Source organism: Somniosus microcephalus, chromosome 5, assembly GCF_052327205.1.
Source record: "Somniosus microcephalus isolate GS21.2 chromosome 5, FLI_Smic_1.0, whole genome shotgun sequence".
In the NCBI taxonomy this organism is placed as follows: Eukaryota; Metazoa; Chordata; class Chondrichthyes; order Squaliformes; family Somniosidae; genus Somniosus; species Somniosus microcephalus.
Window position 1 is genome coordinate 199,581,180 of NC_140991.1, and position 18,233 is coordinate 199,599,412.

The 18,233-nt window shown below is 44.5% G+C and overlaps 1 protein-coding gene across 11 annotated transcripts in view; it reads right to left on the reverse strand.

The window, feature by feature from the left end:
- The window catches only part of LOC147117517 (sodium bicarbonate cotransporter 3-like), a 288,206-nt gene that overhangs the window by 73,514 nt on the left and 196,459 nt on the right, over positions 1-18,233 (reverse strand). For all 11 annotated transcript variants that reach the window (XM_085988558.1, XM_085988561.1, XM_085988562.1 and 8 more), the window contains one exon: positions 6,128-6,373. In XM_085988558.1, the coding sequence (XP_085844684.1) occupies positions 6,128-6,373 (246 nt within the window). The remainder of the gene's footprint in view (positions 1-6,127; positions 6,374-18,233) is intronic.

Consider the following 18,233-nt stretch of genomic DNA (forward strand, 5'->3'; position numbering starts at 1 on the left):
CGGAGGCGGAGCAGCGAGACGAGTCAACCAAACAGGCCCCACACAGTATTCAAGGAGGAGGTTGGTGATCAGCTGGTTGGTTGGTTTTCTTCCTTCTCTTCTCTTTTATACCTTTAAGTTGTTAAGTCCTATTGAATAGTGGTGTGATATTATCATATATATCCGGGCAGGGTCTTCATAACTAATAATAAGAAATTTAATTAATTATACAGAATGGAGCAGGTGATGTGTTACTGTTGCGAGATGTGGGAGCCGGTGAACCCCATTGAGGCTCACGGTGATTACATCTGCGACAAGTGTTTGCTGCTAGAGGAACTCAAGTTCCATGTTATGGAGCTTGAGACCGAGCTTCAGACACTGCGACACATCAGGGAGGGGGAGAAGTTCCTGGACTCTATGTTTCAGGAGATGGTCACACCTATGAAGTTAATTACTGCAGATGTAGTCCGTGGTCAGGGACAGGACGGTGTGACTACGAGTGAGGAAGGTACAGGGATCCAGGATGTAGTGTTGAAGGAGACGCAGCCCTTGTTCTTGTCCAGCAGGATCGAGCTTCTTACTCCCTGTGAGGGCGGGAGCGGGGACTGCAGGGAGGATGAGCAACCTGGCCACAGCACCGTGGTACAGGGGGCCATTCAAGTGGAGGGAGTAAAAAGAAATGTTGTAGTGGTAGGGGATAGTATCATTAGGGGGATAGATAGGGTTCTCTGCAGTCAAGAACGGGAGTCCCGAAGGCTGTGTTGCCTGCCTGGTGCCAGGGTTAAGGACATCTCTTCTGGGCTGGAAAGAAACTTGGAGTGGGAGGGGGAGGATCCAGTTGTCGTGGTCCATGTTGGTACAAACGATGTAGATAGGACAAGGAAGACGGTTCTGTTAAAGGAGTATGAGCAGCTAGGGGTCAAATTAAAAAACAGAACCTCAAGGGTAATAATCTCTGGGTTATTACCTGAGCCACGAGCGAATTTGGCTAGGATAAATAAAATTAAAGAGTTAAATGCGTGGCTCAAAGGCTGGTGCGGGAGAAATGGGTTTTGCTTCTTGGGACACTAGCACCAGTACTGGGACAGGAGGGAGCTGTTCTGTTGGGACGGACTCCACTTGGCCAGTGCTGGGACTAGAGTCCTGGCGAATCATATAACTAGGGCTGTAGAGAGGGCTTTAAACTAATTAGTGGGGGGGAGGTTTCTCGAGAGCAAATAATAGAAATGACAACAGAGAAGGTCATAGACTTAGGTAGCAGTGGGGGAATTAAAAAACAGAATGTGTCAGGAAGGGACAGAAGGTATGGAGTAAAAAGTAAAGTACTAAAAAGGGAAAAAACAGGAACTAAGTGTTACAAAACATATTTGAAAGTTCTTTATCTGAATGCACGTAGCATTCGTAACAAAATGAATGAGTTAACGGCACAAATAATGACATATGGGTATGATCTTGTGGCCATTACAGAAACATGGCTGCAGGGTGACCATGACTGGGAATTAAACATACCAGGTTATTTAACAATCAGGAAGGACAGGCAGGAAGGGAGAGGAGGTGGGGTGGCTATGTTAATAAAGGAAGGAATCACTAATACAGAGAAATGATATTGGGTCAAAGGAGCAGGATAGTGAAACAGTTTGGGTGGAGATAAGGAATAATAAGGGGAAAAAAACACTAGTGGGTGTAGTCTATAGGCCTCCGAACAGTTGCAACTCTGTTGGACGGAGTATTAATCAGGAAATAGTTGAGGCTTGTAATAAGGGAACAGCTATAATTATGGGGGATTTTAATTATCATATTAACTGGACAAATCAAATTGGGCAGAGCAGCCTTGAGGATGAGTTCATTGAGTGTATTAGGGATGGGTTTCTTGAGCAGTATGTAACTGAACCGACCAGGGGGCAAGCAACCTTAGATTTGGTCCTGTGTAATGAGACAGGATTAATTAAAAATGTCCTAGTAAAGGATCCCCTTGGAATGAGTGACCATAATATGGTTGAGTTCCATATTCAATTAGAGGGTGAGAAGGTTGGATCTCAAACAAGCATGCTGAGCTTGAATAAAGGAGACTATGAAGGTATGAGAGCGGAATTAATTAGAGTGGACTGGGAAAATAGATTAAAGGGTAAGACGGTACATGATCAGTGGTGTACATTTAAGGAGTTATTTTACAACTTCCAAAAAAAATATATTCCACTGAGGAAAAAAGGGTGTAAAAGAAAAGATAGCCATCCGTGGCTAAGTAAAGTAATTAAGGATAGTATCCGAGTAAAAACAAGGGCATATAAGGTAGCCAAATCTAGTGGGAGGATGGATGATTGGGATGTCTTTAAAAGACAGCAAAAAATAACTAAAAGATTGATTAAGAAAGGGAAGATAGATTATGAAAGTAAATTAGCAAAAAATATAAAAACAGACAGTAAAAGTTTCTATAGTTATATAAAAAGAAAAAGGGTGGCTAAAGTAAATGTTGGTCTCTTAGAGGATGAGACCGGGAAATTAATGGTGGGAAACATGGAGATGGCAAAAACACTGAACAATTATTTTGTATCAGTCTTTACAGTAGAGGACACTAAGAATATCCCAACACTGGACAAACAGGGGGCTCTAGGGGGGAGGAACTAAATACGATTAAAATCACTAAGGAAGTGGTACTTGGTAAAATAATGGGACTCAAGGCGGATAAATCCCCTGGACCTGATGGCTTGCATCCTAGGGTCTTGAGGGAAGTAGCGGTAGGGATTGTGGATGCATTGGTAATAATTTTCCAAAACTCACTGGACTCAGCAAAGGTCCCGGCAGATTGGAAAACTGCTAATGTAACACCCTTATTTAAAAAGGGTAGTAGGCAGAAGGCTGGAAACTGTAGACCTGTTAGCCTAACATCTGTGGCTGGTAAAATGTTAGAGTCCATTATTAAGGAGACAGTAACGGGACATTTGGATAAACATAATTTAATAGGACAAACTCAGCATGGTTTCATGAAGGGGAAGTCATGTTTGACAAATTTGCTTGAGTTTTTTGAGGAAGTAACATACAGGGCGGATAAAGGGGAACCAGTGGACGTAGTGTATTTAGACTTCCAAAAGGCATTTGACAAGGTGCCACACAAAAGATTATTGCTCAAGATAAAAAATCACGGGATTGGGGGTAATATTCTGGCGTGGGTGGAGGATTGGCTCTCTAACAGAAAGCAGAGAGTTGGGATAAATGGTTCGTTCTCAGATTGGCAACCAGTAACTAGTGGTGTTCCGCAGGGGTCAGTGCTGGGTCCCCAACTCTTTACAATCTATATTAACGATTTGGAGGAGGGGACCGAGTGTAACATATCAAAGTTTGCAGATGATACAAAGATGGGACGGAAAGTAGTGAGTGAGGAGGACATAAAAAACCTGCAAAGGGACATAGACAGGCTAAGTAAGTGGGCAGAGATTTGGCAGATGGAATACAATACTGGAAAGTGTGAGGTTATGCACTTTGGCAGGAAAAATCATAGAGCAAGTTATTATCTTAATGGCAAGAAACTGGAAAGTACTGTAGTACAAAGGGATCTGGGGATCCTTGTGCACGAAACTCAAAAAGTTAGTATGCAGGTGCAGCAAGTGATTAAGAAGGCCAATGGAATGTTGGCTTTTATTGCTAGGGGGATGGAATATAAAAACGGAGGTATTGCTGCAGTTGTACAAGGTATTGGTGAGACCGCACCTGGAATACTGCATACAGTTTTGGTGTCCATACTTAAGAAAAGACATACTTGCTCTCGAGTCAGTACAAAGAAGGTTCACTCGGTTAATCCCGGGGATGATGGGGTGGTCATATGAGGAGAGGTTGAGTAGATTGGGACTCTACTCATTGGAGTTCAGAAGAATGAGAGGCGATCTTATTGAAACATATAAGATTGTGAAGGGGCTTGATCGGGTGGATGCGGTGAGGATGTTCCCAATGATGGGTGAAACTAGAACTAGGGGGCATAATCTTAAAATAAGGGGCTGCTCATTCAAAACTGAGATGAGGAGAAACTTCTTCACTCAGAGGGTGGCAGGTTTGTGGAATTTGCTGCCCCAGAAAGCTGTGGAAGCTACATCATTAAATAAATTTAAAACAGAAATAGATAGTTTCCTAGAAGTAAAGGGAATTAAGGGTTACGGGGAGCGGGCAGGAAATTGGACATGAGTCTAGGTTCGGAATGGTCATGGCCCTGTGGGTAGTGGAGTGGGCCCAGGGGCCGTGTAGCCTTGTTCTGCTCCTACTGTGTTCTAATTCTGTGTTAGATTTCAGGAGATGGTTTTATTCCTGTTCCTGGCTGGGGTGGAGATCGCCTTTACAGAAGGTAAGTACTGTAGAAAATATAGGGACAGTGATCTCCTGGAAGAATTTCGATCGCCTAGATGGGTCGGAGAGGAATTTCCCAGATTTTTTTCTCCCAAATTGGCCATTGGGTCTTTATCTGGTTTTTCGCCTCTCCCAGGAGATCACATGGGTTCGGGTGGATGCAGAGTGACAGAAGATTTGAGGTTAGGATCAGATCAGCCATGATCTTATTGAATGGTGGAGCAGGCTCGAGGGGCCGATTGGCCTACTCCTGCTCCTATTTCTTATGTTCTTACAGAGAGACAGACAGAGACATACTGTTTTATATATATGTGTGTGTATGTATGTATGTATGTGTATGTAAATAGGTAGGCATGTGTATGTAAATAGGTATGTATATGTTTGCGCACAAATGCGTATATGTGTGCTTGTATATATTACAACAAGAAGTATTTATATAGTGCCTTTAACATAGTAAAACACCCCAAGGCACTTCACAGGGGTATTATAAGACAAAAAATGACACCGGGCCACATAAGAAGAAATTAGGGGAGATGACCAATAGCTTGGTCAAAGAAGTAGGTTTTAAGTGGTGTCTTAAAGAAGGAAAGAGAGGCAGAGAGGTTTAGGCAGGGAATTCCAAAGCTTAGGGCCTAGGCAACAGAAGGCATGGCCACCAATGGTTGAGTGATTATAATCTGGGATGCTCAAGGGGGCAGAATTAGAGGAGCGCAGATATCTCGGGGGGGTTGTGGGGCTGAAGGAGATTACAGAGATAAGGGAGAGGCAAGGCCATGGAGGGATTTGAAAACAAGGATGAGAATTTTGAAATCGAGAATGGAGTAGAGGAACAGAGGAATCTTGGTGTGAAGATAAAATTGTCATTAAAAAGGTAGCAGCACAAGTAGATAAACCCATAAAATGCAAACAGAATTTGTATCTTGAGACACAAAAACAAAGAGGTAATGCCAAACCTGTACAAGATCACAACTGGAGTTCGGTACAGTTTTGGGCACCTCATTATAGATAGGATAAAAAATATTTAAAGAGTGCACAATAGATTCATTAGGATGTTACCAGCAATAAGGGGCAACAGTTATGAAGAGATTTTTTAGGGATTTTGCGCTAGATCTGAGAAGGTGTAAGGGTAAACTAAAAAAAATTCAAGAATATAAAGGGTCATGGTTTTTTTTTATAATATCGTTGACCAGTGAAACAAAGATGACAAATTTAAGATGATTGCAAAAATAATTAAATGGAAGTAAAAAAAAAATACTTTACACAGAGGGAGGTTAGAATGCAAAATTCTGCTATAAATTATTAGCGTTCATGAATTCTTGCAAAAGAGAAATATTACAAGGGTATGAGGAGCAAGGAGAGTGAAATTAATCTAGGTGGCTAACATGAAAAACACCAACACATAATTAATGTGCTAAATCACCCTTTTTTATACAGTAACATTATATGATCACGTGCTCCTGGCATGCAAAGCTTTGAATGGCAAATCTAGTATACATTTTCAACAATGAAATTACATGGAATGTAAAGGATACCAGGAAATAATTACAAGGCAGTAAATAAAACACAGGAAGTACCAGTTAGATCAACTTGCAAAAGTGAAACTTAAGAGGTTTATAAAAGCAACAGGTATCAGGGTAGACATAGTTGACCAGAGAATTCCAAGGACTTGGTATGCAATAATGTCCTCAATGAAGGATTAATTGTGATGTAATCAATGAAAACTTAATGACTAATATTCTGTAGTTTAGTAGAAAATAGCTCAATCTATATTACATAAAATTAACCAAAGAAAAATTTGTCAATTGTTTCTGCTTACGAGTATTGGGTAAGTGTCTCCAGATTATCCTGCATATTAAATGGAAATTTCTCTCCCAAGTCAAAGAGCTTTTCCAATGCTTCATAAATGAATATAATACAAATAAGAGCAGCAAAGGCCTCTTCTGTGAAACGGGTTATATAGCAAACCAGGCTACTCGAATCAGTGGCAACCAATGTTATGCACAGGAATGCAGTCCACAGTCCAATGCTGGCACGGAGTGAGAGATACGAAAGATTATATTCCCTGTTGATGGAAGGAATAGACATTTAAGTCATCTTTTCAGTAAGAAACTGTGCATAACACACAAACAGATGAAATTACAGTGGCCTGTTTCACAGTTCAATGTACTGGATTGATCGTCTCCACATGCAGCTCGTCATCATCTTGGCTATCCACTACAATGGATAGACCAGCTTTCTTTGTTACTCATGATTGATGCTTTCTGATATTCAGCATGCCAAGTAGTGAAGACTTCTCAACTTGAGTAGTTCAAGTAGACAGTTCAAACATTCCTTCCTGCACCATATAAGCCTAATTTTTGCCCAACCCCAAATAAGCTTATTTTTGAACCCCAAATGCGCCGAGAGGGGGAACCTAACAGAACTCTCCCTCAAACAAAATAGCCTTGGTGCCTGAAGAATGTCTTGGATTATTTTTTCTAGAGACATACTCAATACAAGCTCGGGTATGTGTGTGAGGGGTCGGGGGGGGAAACAATGGGTTTATAAAATATGAATCATAGTCCATTAGGCTACATTAGAAGTGCCATGTACCATGACTTGTTTGAGATGTACCCAAGAGATTGCTACAGACATGATGAATTGCCCTTGAGGGAGCTAGAGGATTTCCTACCTGTCCAGTCTGGTTAGAGACAACTGAATCTAGCACCTGGGAGCCATAATCCATGCCATAAATAGCTGACAAGAATTACACAGGGATTTAGAATGATCTACATAAAAAACAAAGCTTGATAAGACACCTGTAATATGAAAATGGTGTGCAACCTATGAGGGTGAGGAATAACATAAAAGGATGGTGTGCTATCTGTCAACAAGATAGAGTTGAGAAATAACTGAGTACTGTAAAATGAAAGCCAAAAAACAGGTCTATCACTACACCACATCAGGTAGGGCTGTTCAAAGTCCAATAGCCGCACACACTAACCTAACAGCATTGTGGGTGTACCTACACCATATGGACTGCAGCGGTTCAAGAAGGCGGCTCACCACCATCTTCTCAAGGGCAATTAGGGATGGGCACTAAATGCAGGCCTAGCCAGCCAGCGACGCCCACATCCCATCAATGAATTAAAAAAAATCCCAGAGACAATTACCAGAATAGAGATTGGAATTGATTTCTAAATGCCATTCATAAAACGCTAAGTGAATGAATCTTCAGTGAGGCCAGTTGAATACTGTGTTCAAGGTTTTAGACAGAATTGCTAGATATTGAAGATACTCCAGAATCAAAGAAACAGAACAAGGGAACGGGTCAGGGTGCTTCTCAATACACCATGATACAGGCATAACCCTCAATAGCAAACAGCTTTCCAGATGTTATAATCTGCCACCACCTGGCTCTTGACTCAAATCTTTATATTTCAATAGCCAGGCTTTCAAAAATAAACCCGAGATCTAGATTGAGTTCTTCACTTGACATCTTAGACAGGAGGTCCATCCAAGGTGGGAGATAGATGAGGGAGGCACTGCTCAACTCCTAGACTGTCCAAGAACCACACTGGCGCCATCATGGTATCATGATGCATATTCTATCACGGCATTATCTGAATAACTAATCTCCTTTTTCTTGCATCTTAAAGACTCCAGAAATGAATGAGAATGGAAAAAGGTGTACAGAAACGTCTGCCTCTTCTGCCTGTCCAGTCACAACAATGGCTCCTCTCCCCAAGTTTAGGAGCAAAACGATGTGAGCTGTTGATTTTCTGCAGAAGCAAAACAGATCTACCAACTGAAGGATTCAATCACATAATGATAACTTTTATTCATGAGAATGAACTGTTGAATAACAATCAGAAAGCGCATTGTTCACACTGGCCAAGTGTTATACTGAAAGTGATGCTGAATGTTATATTCAAAGATGGTACATCAATATCAATTCATTGTAGCCTAGAACAGTGAGTCATAGCCTGCTTGTTGAGAGAACAGACCACCAAAGATGCAGATCGAATTTGCACTGCAGCTTTAACATAAGCCTAAAACAATCTTGCTGCTTGAAGGTCAGACCAGATTGTGTGCTAATTGAACTCCTGTTGGATCCACTGGCCTTGGACCAAAATATCCAAATTTGAGTACCCCAATTCCTCAGCTAAGTATCCATGCTATCAAAAGAAAACTACGGCGACAGTATAACTCTTCAAGAACATAATGGCCCTGAAATTCTGCAGGGGTTCTCTCGGTCTTCCACTGTAACTCTGGTGGAACCCCAGGAAACAGTGAAAATGGCAGGAGGCCAGGAGAAACCCTGCTGAATTTCAGGGCCTAAATATCTGTGCCAACATCTAAGAGATCTATCTCCATGAGTTCGGGCAGTGGAAACCAACTTGCAAGTCACCGGCAGAAGATGTTGAACTGGAGAGCCAATGAATATGGTCTTGCAACTGGGACTACAAAGATGGTCATTGTTATGACAGAGAACACGGAGACAGTGCTGGAATAGCCGACAGAAATGCAGTTGAGCAGAAAAAGACCTTTCCGAGGAACAAGAATGGATATTTATAAAAGTCCAGCTTAGCTTTGGATATAATTAAGATTTCTCAGAATTGCTGATGAACTCAAGCTAGACAATGTTTGACTGTCTCTCAATAAGGAGCTCTAATGAGCAAAAATCTAAAATCAGAGACAATTGTGTCAATCATGTAGGTGAAAACTGGCTCTTGCGACAGTCAGACATTTTGCAAACACCTTTGGAATAGAAACTTGACCAAAGGGGAGAATACTGTATCAAGCACATCTTCCAAAAAAACTGAACCTTGTGACACAGCCAAACGGCAATGTGAAAATAGGTACTTTTGAGTTCACTGGCAGCCAGTCTCTTAGGTCAACTGTCTGAACAATGTGTGACAAAGTAACTACCCTGTATCTTGAACAAATTTCTGAAAAAAATGTAAGTCCAAGGTCTACCCATCTCTTCCCTCCCCTCTATTTCTTGGTGCCACACATATGTAAAATGCACTCCTCTCATGAATGACCAGAAAATCTTGTATGGCTACCACAGTCAAAGACTGTGCATCCTCACAGTCAAACACTGTACTGCTGCTGTTCTTAAATGTTGAGAATCTGGCCTCAAAATGAAATGCACAGCCCATGGAGATGGGTCAGTATTTTTATGACCCAAGAGTTCAAAGCACTCCCATCTGTCCACAAAGAACTTAAAGTCTATTTTTTCATGCATGTCCTCACTGGGGCACAAGAAAAAATGGTCACTGCTGGGCAGAAAAGACAAGTGAAGGGAGGTTTTAAAGATCTCTTGTTTACTTAAGTCATGATTGTTGTAATACTCGGAGCCATAAAGTCACAAAGCAGTGCATCTTTTGACAATGGTAAATGGGCAGCCCACCTTGTGGAATTTCTCCAGCACCTTGGCGGCATTCCTAGAATACCTTCAATGTGTACGTGGATAGCACGTTTCAGGAGGTGGTCACCCCGCAGCAGAAGAGTGTGCAGGCAGAGAGGGAATGGGTGACCACCAGACAGACAAGAAGGACCAGGCACATAATGCAGGAGTAGCCAGAGTGCATCTCACTCTCTAACCGTTATGAATATGGGTGCGGGCGATGGTTCCTTTGGGGAGTACAGCCAGAGTCAAGTCCATGGCACCATGGGTGGCTCAGCTGAACAGGGGGGAGGAGGAAGATTGGGAAAGCAATAGTGATAGGAGATTCAATAGTTAGGGGAACAGACAGGCGTTTCTGCGGCCACAGACGTGATTCCAGGATGTCTTGTGCCAGGGTCAAGGATGTCACTGAGCAGCTGCAGGACATTCTGAGGGGAGAGGGTGAACAGCCAGAGGTCATGGTCCGTATCTGTATCAACGACATAGGTAGAAAGAGGGATGAGGTCCTGCAGGCAGATTTTAGGGAGCTAGGAAAGAGATTACAGAGCAGGACCTCAAAAGGTAGTTATCTCCGGATTACTCCCGGTGCCACGAGCTAGTGAGTACAGAAATAGGATAGAGCAGACGGATGCGTGGCTGGAGAGATGGTGCAGGAGGGAGGGCTTTAAATTTCTGGGACATTGCAACTGGTTCTGGGGGAGGTGGGACCTGTGCAGGCCAGACAGGTTGCACCTCAACTGAGCTGGAACCAATATCCTCTTGTGGGGGTGGGGTTTGCTAGTGCTGTTGGGGTAGGTTTAAACTAATTTGGCAGGGGGATGGGCACCAGGATGTAGCATTAGAAAGGAGAAACAAGGTGCACAAAGGATTGTGAAAGACAGATAGCACTAGAATAAGAAATAGTACAGGATTAGGTGGGCTCAGACTGAGAGAATACAAGAAGCTCTAAGATAGGTTAACAGGGCATGTGTGTAAACGCATGAATCGCAGCAAATAATGGTTGGTGAGCTGCAGGGGCAAATAGCCACATGGGAATATTATATCGTGGCAATAACAGAGACCTGGGTCAAAAGAGGGCAGGATTGGGTACTAAATATTCCTGGATATAAGGTGTGAAGGAAAGAAAGGAGGTGGGAGTGGCAGTATTGATTAAGGAGAATATTACAGTGCTGGAGAGAGAGGATGTCCTGAAGGGGTCAAGGACAGAATCTATTTGGTTAGAGTTGAGAAACAATAGAGGTGCCATTACACTACTAGGTGTATTTTATAGGCCACCAACTAGTGGGAAGGATATAGAGGAGCAAATTTGCAGGGAAATTACAGAGAGGTGCAAGAACTATAGAGTAGTGAAAATGGGGGACTTCAATTATCCTAATATAGACTGGGATAGTAATAGTGTAAAGGGCAGAGAGGGGGAAGAATTTCTGAAGTGTGTTCAGGAGAACTTTCTTGATCAGTACGTTTCTGGCCCATTGAGGAAGGAGGCATTGCTGGATTTGGTTCTGGGGAACGAGGTGGGTCAAGTGGAGTAAATGTCAGTAGGGAAACATTTAGGGAACAGTGATCATAGTATTTTAAGGTTTAGATTAGCTATGGAACAGGACAATGAGCAATCGAGAGTAAAAAGAATTAATTGGAGGAGGTCCAATTTCAGTGGGTTGAGAAAGGATCTGGCCCGGGTAAATTGGAATCAAAGATTGGCAGGCAAAACTGTAATCGAACAATGGGTTGCCTATAAAGAGGAAATGGTTCGAGTACAGTCAACCCACGAGGGAGAAAGGTAGGGCAACCAAAGTGTTGTGTATTTTGAATGTGTATTAGAATTGTCCCACATGGGATACCGTAGTGGTGATTTGCAATGCACTATGGGAAATGTAGTGCATTGAGTGAAGAAGCGCATTGTAAATAAAATGGCCATTAACTAAACTCTCCACCCCGGAGACCTTCTTAATTGTTATGTAGGTAAGGGTATAAAACCCCTTGAGACACAACAAAACTGGCGACGAGGACGACAGACTTGCGCATCACTTTGCACTGGAATCGGCGATGTTTAAAGTAAGAAGTTCCTGTCTTTTCTTAATGGCGCGCCCGCAGTTTAGTGCTGATGCAATCGCCTCGTAAAGGTGGCGGTTCGTGTGTTACACAAATAAGAAGGGGGAGAGTAACGATACAGTGAAACGAAGTGGAGGAAAAGGACTGTAAAAATAAAAAAGTGGAGGAAAAGGACTGTAAAGAAAAAAAAAGAAAACAAAATGGCTATGCTAACCGGAGCGTTTGGACCATTTGATGAAATGGCGGAGCAATGGAGTGCTTATACAGAGCGTTTCGGATTTTTCGTGACTGCAAATGGCATTAAAGATGACGCGAAAGTGGCGACGTTCCTCAGTGTGATCGGAGCAAAAACATTTGGCTTGTTACGGAGTTTGATGCACCCGGATAAGCCCGGCGCTAAGACATATGATCAGATTGTGGAAGTTTTGGAAACACATTTCGCACCCAAGCCGCTGCTGATTGCCGAGAGGTTCAGGTTTCACAAACGAAACCAAAGGGAGGGTGAGTCCATAGCCAAATATGTTGCAGTGCTAAAGAAGCTAACTGAGCATTGTGAGTTTGGTGAAACTCTAAATGACACTGTCCGTGATAGGTTTGTGTGTGGATTAAGATGTGAAGCAACACAGAAGCGCTTGCTCACGACTGACAAACTGACGCTTAAATCAGCAGCGGAGCTCGCTGTGTCTATGGAGTTAATACACTGGATAAGCATGCAAGGGGTGCCAGAGAGTGTTACAGATGTGGAAGGTCAGGTCATCAGCCATCTGACTGCTGGTGTAAAGACCTGACCTGTCAGAAATGTGAAAAGAAAGGACACATTGAACGTGTGTGTAAAGGGCAAAGCAAACAATCCTACACAGAGACACACAAAAACAAACAAGGAAACACATCCAACTGGCGTTCTAAAAAGAAAAACCTACACATGGTGAAACAAGAACAGGAAGACAGCGACACAGACTCTGATGGGGAGCTGAATCTCCATGTGTTAACGGTGAATGGAGGCTCATCAGGCTATGGAGTCACTCCACTACTAGAGGGAATACCGGTCAAAATGGAGCTGGATACGGGGGCCGCTGTCTCCTTGATTTCAGAGAAGCTATTCAAAGAAAAACTGAACCACCTATCACTGACGCCGGCCAAGCTCATCTTAAAGACCTACACTGGGGAAATAGTCCCAATGCTGTGCTGGGTAAGACGGAGGTCAAGGTGGAGCTTAATGGACAAACCGTGATGCTGCCAGTTTACGTGGTCAAGGGTGACTATCCATCCCTGAAGGGCAGGCCATGGTTGGAGAAAATTCATCTGGATTGGAAAAAAGTGAATGCGGTGTCAGTCGAAGAGGCGGGGCTAGTGGCAGTGTTGACAAAGCATGCGGCTGTCTTTGACGGAGAATTGGGGAGAATGAAGGGGATTGCGGTCAAACTCAAGGTGAAGCCTGACAGCCAGCCATGATTCCTGAAGGCCAGGAACGTTCCCTACGCCCTCAGACCAAAGGTGGAGGCTGACCTGGAGCGTCTGGTCAAGATAAGGATCCTGGTGCCGGTTTCGCACAGTGAGTGGGCCACGCCCGTGGTACCAGTGATGAAGAGTGACGGCGCGGTTCGCTTATGTGGAGATTTCAAAGTAACAGTGAATCCTGTGCTCTCAGCTGAACAGTACCCCCTCCCCATCATTGAAGATCTTTTCGCGGGTCTAGCAGGCCGTCAGAAGTTTAGCAAGATTGATCTATGCCAAGCCTACTTGCAGATGCATGTAGAAGAGGACTCACAGAAGTACCTCACCATCACCACCCACAAGGGCCTCTACAGGTACTGCCGCCTACCCTTTGGTATAACGTCAGCACCAGCATTGTTTCAGCGGGCTATGGACCAGATCTTAAGTGTCATTCCAGGGGTACAATGTTATCTCGACGATATCCTTGTCACAGGAAAAGACAACAACGAGCATCTGCAGAACCTGACGAAGACATTGGGAAGACTTGAAGAATATGGCTTACGCGTTCGCAAGGACAAATGCGAATTTTTCAAGCCATCAGTGGAGTACCTAGGCCATGTCATCGACGCGGACGGCCTACACACAGCACCGTCGAAAGTGAAAGCCATTGCTGACGCTCCTGCACCTACAAATGTCGGCCAGCTGCGGTCATTCTTAGGTCTCCTGAACTATTATGGAAAGTTTATTCCACAGCTGGCATCACTGTTGAAGCCATTACAAGTGTTGCTGTGTCAGGGCAAGGCCTGGGCGTGGACGAAGGAGTGCAAAGCTGCATTCAAGAAAGCCAAAGCAGCTTTGACTGACCCCAGAGTGTTGACGCACTTTGACCCGTCGTTGCAGATTCAGCTGGCCTGTGACGCGTCGCCTTATGGCGTCGGCGCGGATGTGTCCCACATCTTTCCCTCAGGCGAAGAGAAGCTGATTGCATTCGCGTCAAGGTCCCTGAGCAAGGCGGAGGTGAAATACCCGCAGATCGAAAAAGAGGCTTTCGGCATCATCTTTGGAATCAAAAAGTTCCATCACTACTTGTTCGGAAGGAAATTCACCTTGCTGACAGATCATCGTCCTCTGACATCGATCTTTGGTCCACACACAGGAATACCCTCCCTGGCAGCGTGCAGGATGCAGCGCTGGGCGCTGATGTTAAGCGCTCACAATTACAACATCAAATACCGGAGGTCAGCAGCACATGGCAATGCGGACAGATTGTCAAGACTTCCGCTGCCTGTGCCCTCTGAAGGCTGTGAGCAGAAGATTTTCTACTTTGACATGGTGAGCAATGCCCCTGTCACGGCCCGGCAGGTCAAGAAAGAGACCAGAGTGGACCCTACGCTATCCAAGGTGCTGGATCGGGTGATGCGAGGAGACGGATCACGGGTGTCAGACGCACCACCTGAGCTCCTACCTTACCTGTCAAGAGGGAAGGAGTTGTCTGTCACGTCAGGATACCTCCTTTGGGGCATGCGAGTGATCATACCACCAAAGCTGCGGAAACATGTCCTCAACGAGCTGCACTCAGGACATTGTGGTATTGTCCGGATGAAGGAGCTGGCACGAAGCTACTTCTGGTGGCCCGGTCTGGATCATGAAATTGAAGTTGAAGCGAAATCATGCTCATCATGCGAGACAACCAGGGATACGCCAAGAGCAGCGCCACTGCATCCATGGGAATAGCCGGCGACACCGTGGCAATGGATCCATCTGGACTTCGCGGGACCAGTGGAAGGTGCGATGTTCCTGGTCGCGGTGGACTCCCATTCCAAATGGCCGGAGGTTGCAGTAATGTCCACTACCACTACGGAGAAAACCATCGAGACTCTGAGAGAGATGTTCGGGCGATTTGGTCTGCCGGAGCAGATTGTAACCGACAATGGAACACAGTTCACATCCCAGGAGATGGAGGAGTTCCTCGAGCAATGGAATCCAGCACACGTTCTCCGCGCCTTATCATCCATCCACGAATGGATTGGCGGAGAGATTTGTCAGAACGCTGAAACGAGCGTTGATAGCGGCAAGAAGTGATGCTCCTCTAAAGCAGCGCCTGAATGCTTTCTTGCTGAAATACTGAAACACGCCTCATGCTACGACTGGAGCATCTCCTGCTTACCTACTCATAGGAAGGCAGCTACGGACACGCCTTGACCTGCTGAGGCCAACGTCCACAGAAGCAGTGGCGCATGCCAATCAGCAGGATTAAGTCAGCAGACGAGCTCAGAGGTCCAAAGAACGACACTTTGTGGTGGGGGGCAAAGTCCTCGCGCGTAACTACACCACCCCGGAGCGGTGGGTCCCGGCTACGGTCATTCAAAAGACAGGCCCCGTTTCATACCGAGTCCGCACCGGAGACGACCGAACATGGAGACGGCATGTAGACCAGTTACTGTCAAGACAGTCACCACAGGTAACCCAAGAAACAGAGGATCAAGGACCTGCTGGGGGCTCCAGCAGGGACTGGTCGTCCGACCCCAAGACGGTGGCACCATCCACTCTTGTGCCATCGAGGGAGGAAGCCACACCTGCAGGGTCACGGGAGAGCCAGCCAGAGCCTGCTCCTGAGACTAGGCGTTACCCCCAAAGAGACTCCAGAGCGCCTTAGTTACAGTTAGTGCTAACCGGTGTGCATGGGGCAGAATAATCCCCAGGGTTAGCGGAGTGTAGAGGCAGTCTACCCTCTCTTCCAAAGTTATAGTCATTTTCAGTTATTCTGTTTTGTGGACATTCTATTTTAAGGGGGAGGAAATATGTTGTGTATTTTGAATGTGTATTAGAATTGTCCCACATGGGATACCGTAGTGGTGATTTGCAATGCACTATGGGAAATGTAGTGCATTGAGTGAAGAAGCACATTGTAAATAAAATGGCCGTTAACTAAACTCTCCACCCCGGAGTCCTTCTTAATTGTTATATAGATAAGGGTATAAAACCCCTTGAGACACAACACAAAGTCAGAGCTCCCTGGATGACGATAGAGTGTAAGATGAAACAGAAAAAGGGAGCGTATGGCTGATATCAGGTTGAGAATACAAGTGAGAACCTGGCTGAATATAGAAAGTTCACAGGGGAAGTGAAAAAGGAAATAAGAGGGGCAAAGAGAGTATGAGAATAAATTGGCAACTAACATAAAAGGGAATCCAAAAGTCTTCTACAGGCATATAAATAATAAACAGGTAGTAAGAGATGGAGTCGGGCCAATTAGGGACCAAAAAGGAAACCTATGCACGGAGTCAGAGGGCATGGTTGAGGTACTAAATGAGTACTTTGCATCTGTCTTTACCAAAGAAGATGATGCTACCAGAGTCATAGGTGAGTGAAAGAGTAGGCAGTTAAGACACTAGATGAGATCAAAATTGATAAAGAGGAGGTACTAGAAAGGCTGGCTGTATTAAATTAAAGTCACCAGGACTGGATTGGATGCATCCTAGGATGCTGAGGGAGGCAAGGGTGGAAATTACAGAGGTACTGGCCATAATCTTCCAATCCTCCTTAGATATGGGGGTGGTACCAGAGGACTGGAGAATTGCAAATGTTAGAATCTTGTACAAAAAAGGGTGTAAGGATAAACCCAGCAACTATAGACCAGTCAGTTTAACCTCGGTATTGGGGAAGCCTTAAGAAACGATAATCCGGGACAAAATTAACAGTCACTTGGACAAGTGTGGATTAATTAAGGAAAGCCAGCACGGATTTGTTAAAGGCAAATCATGTTTAATTAATTTGATTGAGTTTTTTGATGAGGGCAATGCGGTTGATGTGGTGTACATGGACTTCCAAAAGACGTTTGATAAAGTGCAACATAATAGGCTTGCCAGCAAAGTTGAAGCCCATGGAATAAAAGGGACAGTGGCAGCATGGATGTAAAATTGGCTAAACGACAGGAAACAGTAGTGGTGAACGGTTGTTTTTTGGACTGGAGGAAGGTATACAGTGGTGTTCCCCAGGGGATCGGTACTAGGACCACTGCTTTTCTTGATATATATTAATGACTTAGATGTGGGTGCACAGGGCACAATTTCAAAATTTGCAGATGACACAAAACTTGTAAGTACAGTGAAGATTGAGGAGGATAGTGATAGACTTCAAGAGGACAGACAGGCTGGTAAAATGGGCAGACACGTGGCAGATGAAATTGAACGCAGAAAAGTGTGAAGTGATCCATTTTGGTAGGAAGAACAAGGAGAGGCAATATAAACTAAAGGGTACAATCCTAAAGTGGGTGCATGAACAGAGACCTGGGGGTATATGTGCACAAATCATTGAAGGTGGCAGGGCAGGTTGAGAAAGCAGTTAAAAAAGCATATGGGATACTGGGCTTCATAAATAGAGGCATAGAGTACAAAAGCAAGGAAGTTATGACGAACATTTATAAAACACTGGTTTGGCCTCAACTGGAGTATTGTGTCCAATTCTGTGCACCGCACTTTAAGAAGGATGTGAAGGCCTTAGAGAGGGTGCAGAAAAGATTTACAAGAATGGTTCCAGGGATGAGGGACTTCAGTTATGTGGATAGACTGGAAAAACCGGTTGTTCTCCTTAGAACCGAGAAGGTTGAGAGGAGTTCAAAATCATGAGGGGTCTAGACAGAATAGATAGAGAAAAACTGTTCCCATTGTTGGGAGGGTCGAGAACCAGAGGACACAGATTTATAGTGATTGGCAGAAGAACCAAAAGCGACGTGAGAAAGAACTTTTTTACGCAGCAATTGGTTAGGATCTGGAATGCACTGCCTGAAAGGGTGGTGGAGGCAGACTCAATCGTGGCTTTCAAAAGGGAATTGGATAAGTACTTGAAGGAAAAGTTTTTGCAGGGCCACAGGGAAAGGGTGGGGGAGTGGGATTAGCTAAAGTGCTCTTGCAGAGAGCCGGCACGGGCTCGACGGGCTGAATGGCCTCCTTCTGTGCTGTAGCTATTCTATGATTCTGGTGGTGTTCAAAAACTTGCAGCTGCTAGTCATGCTTAGCAACTGTGTCACATGATTGGAATGATC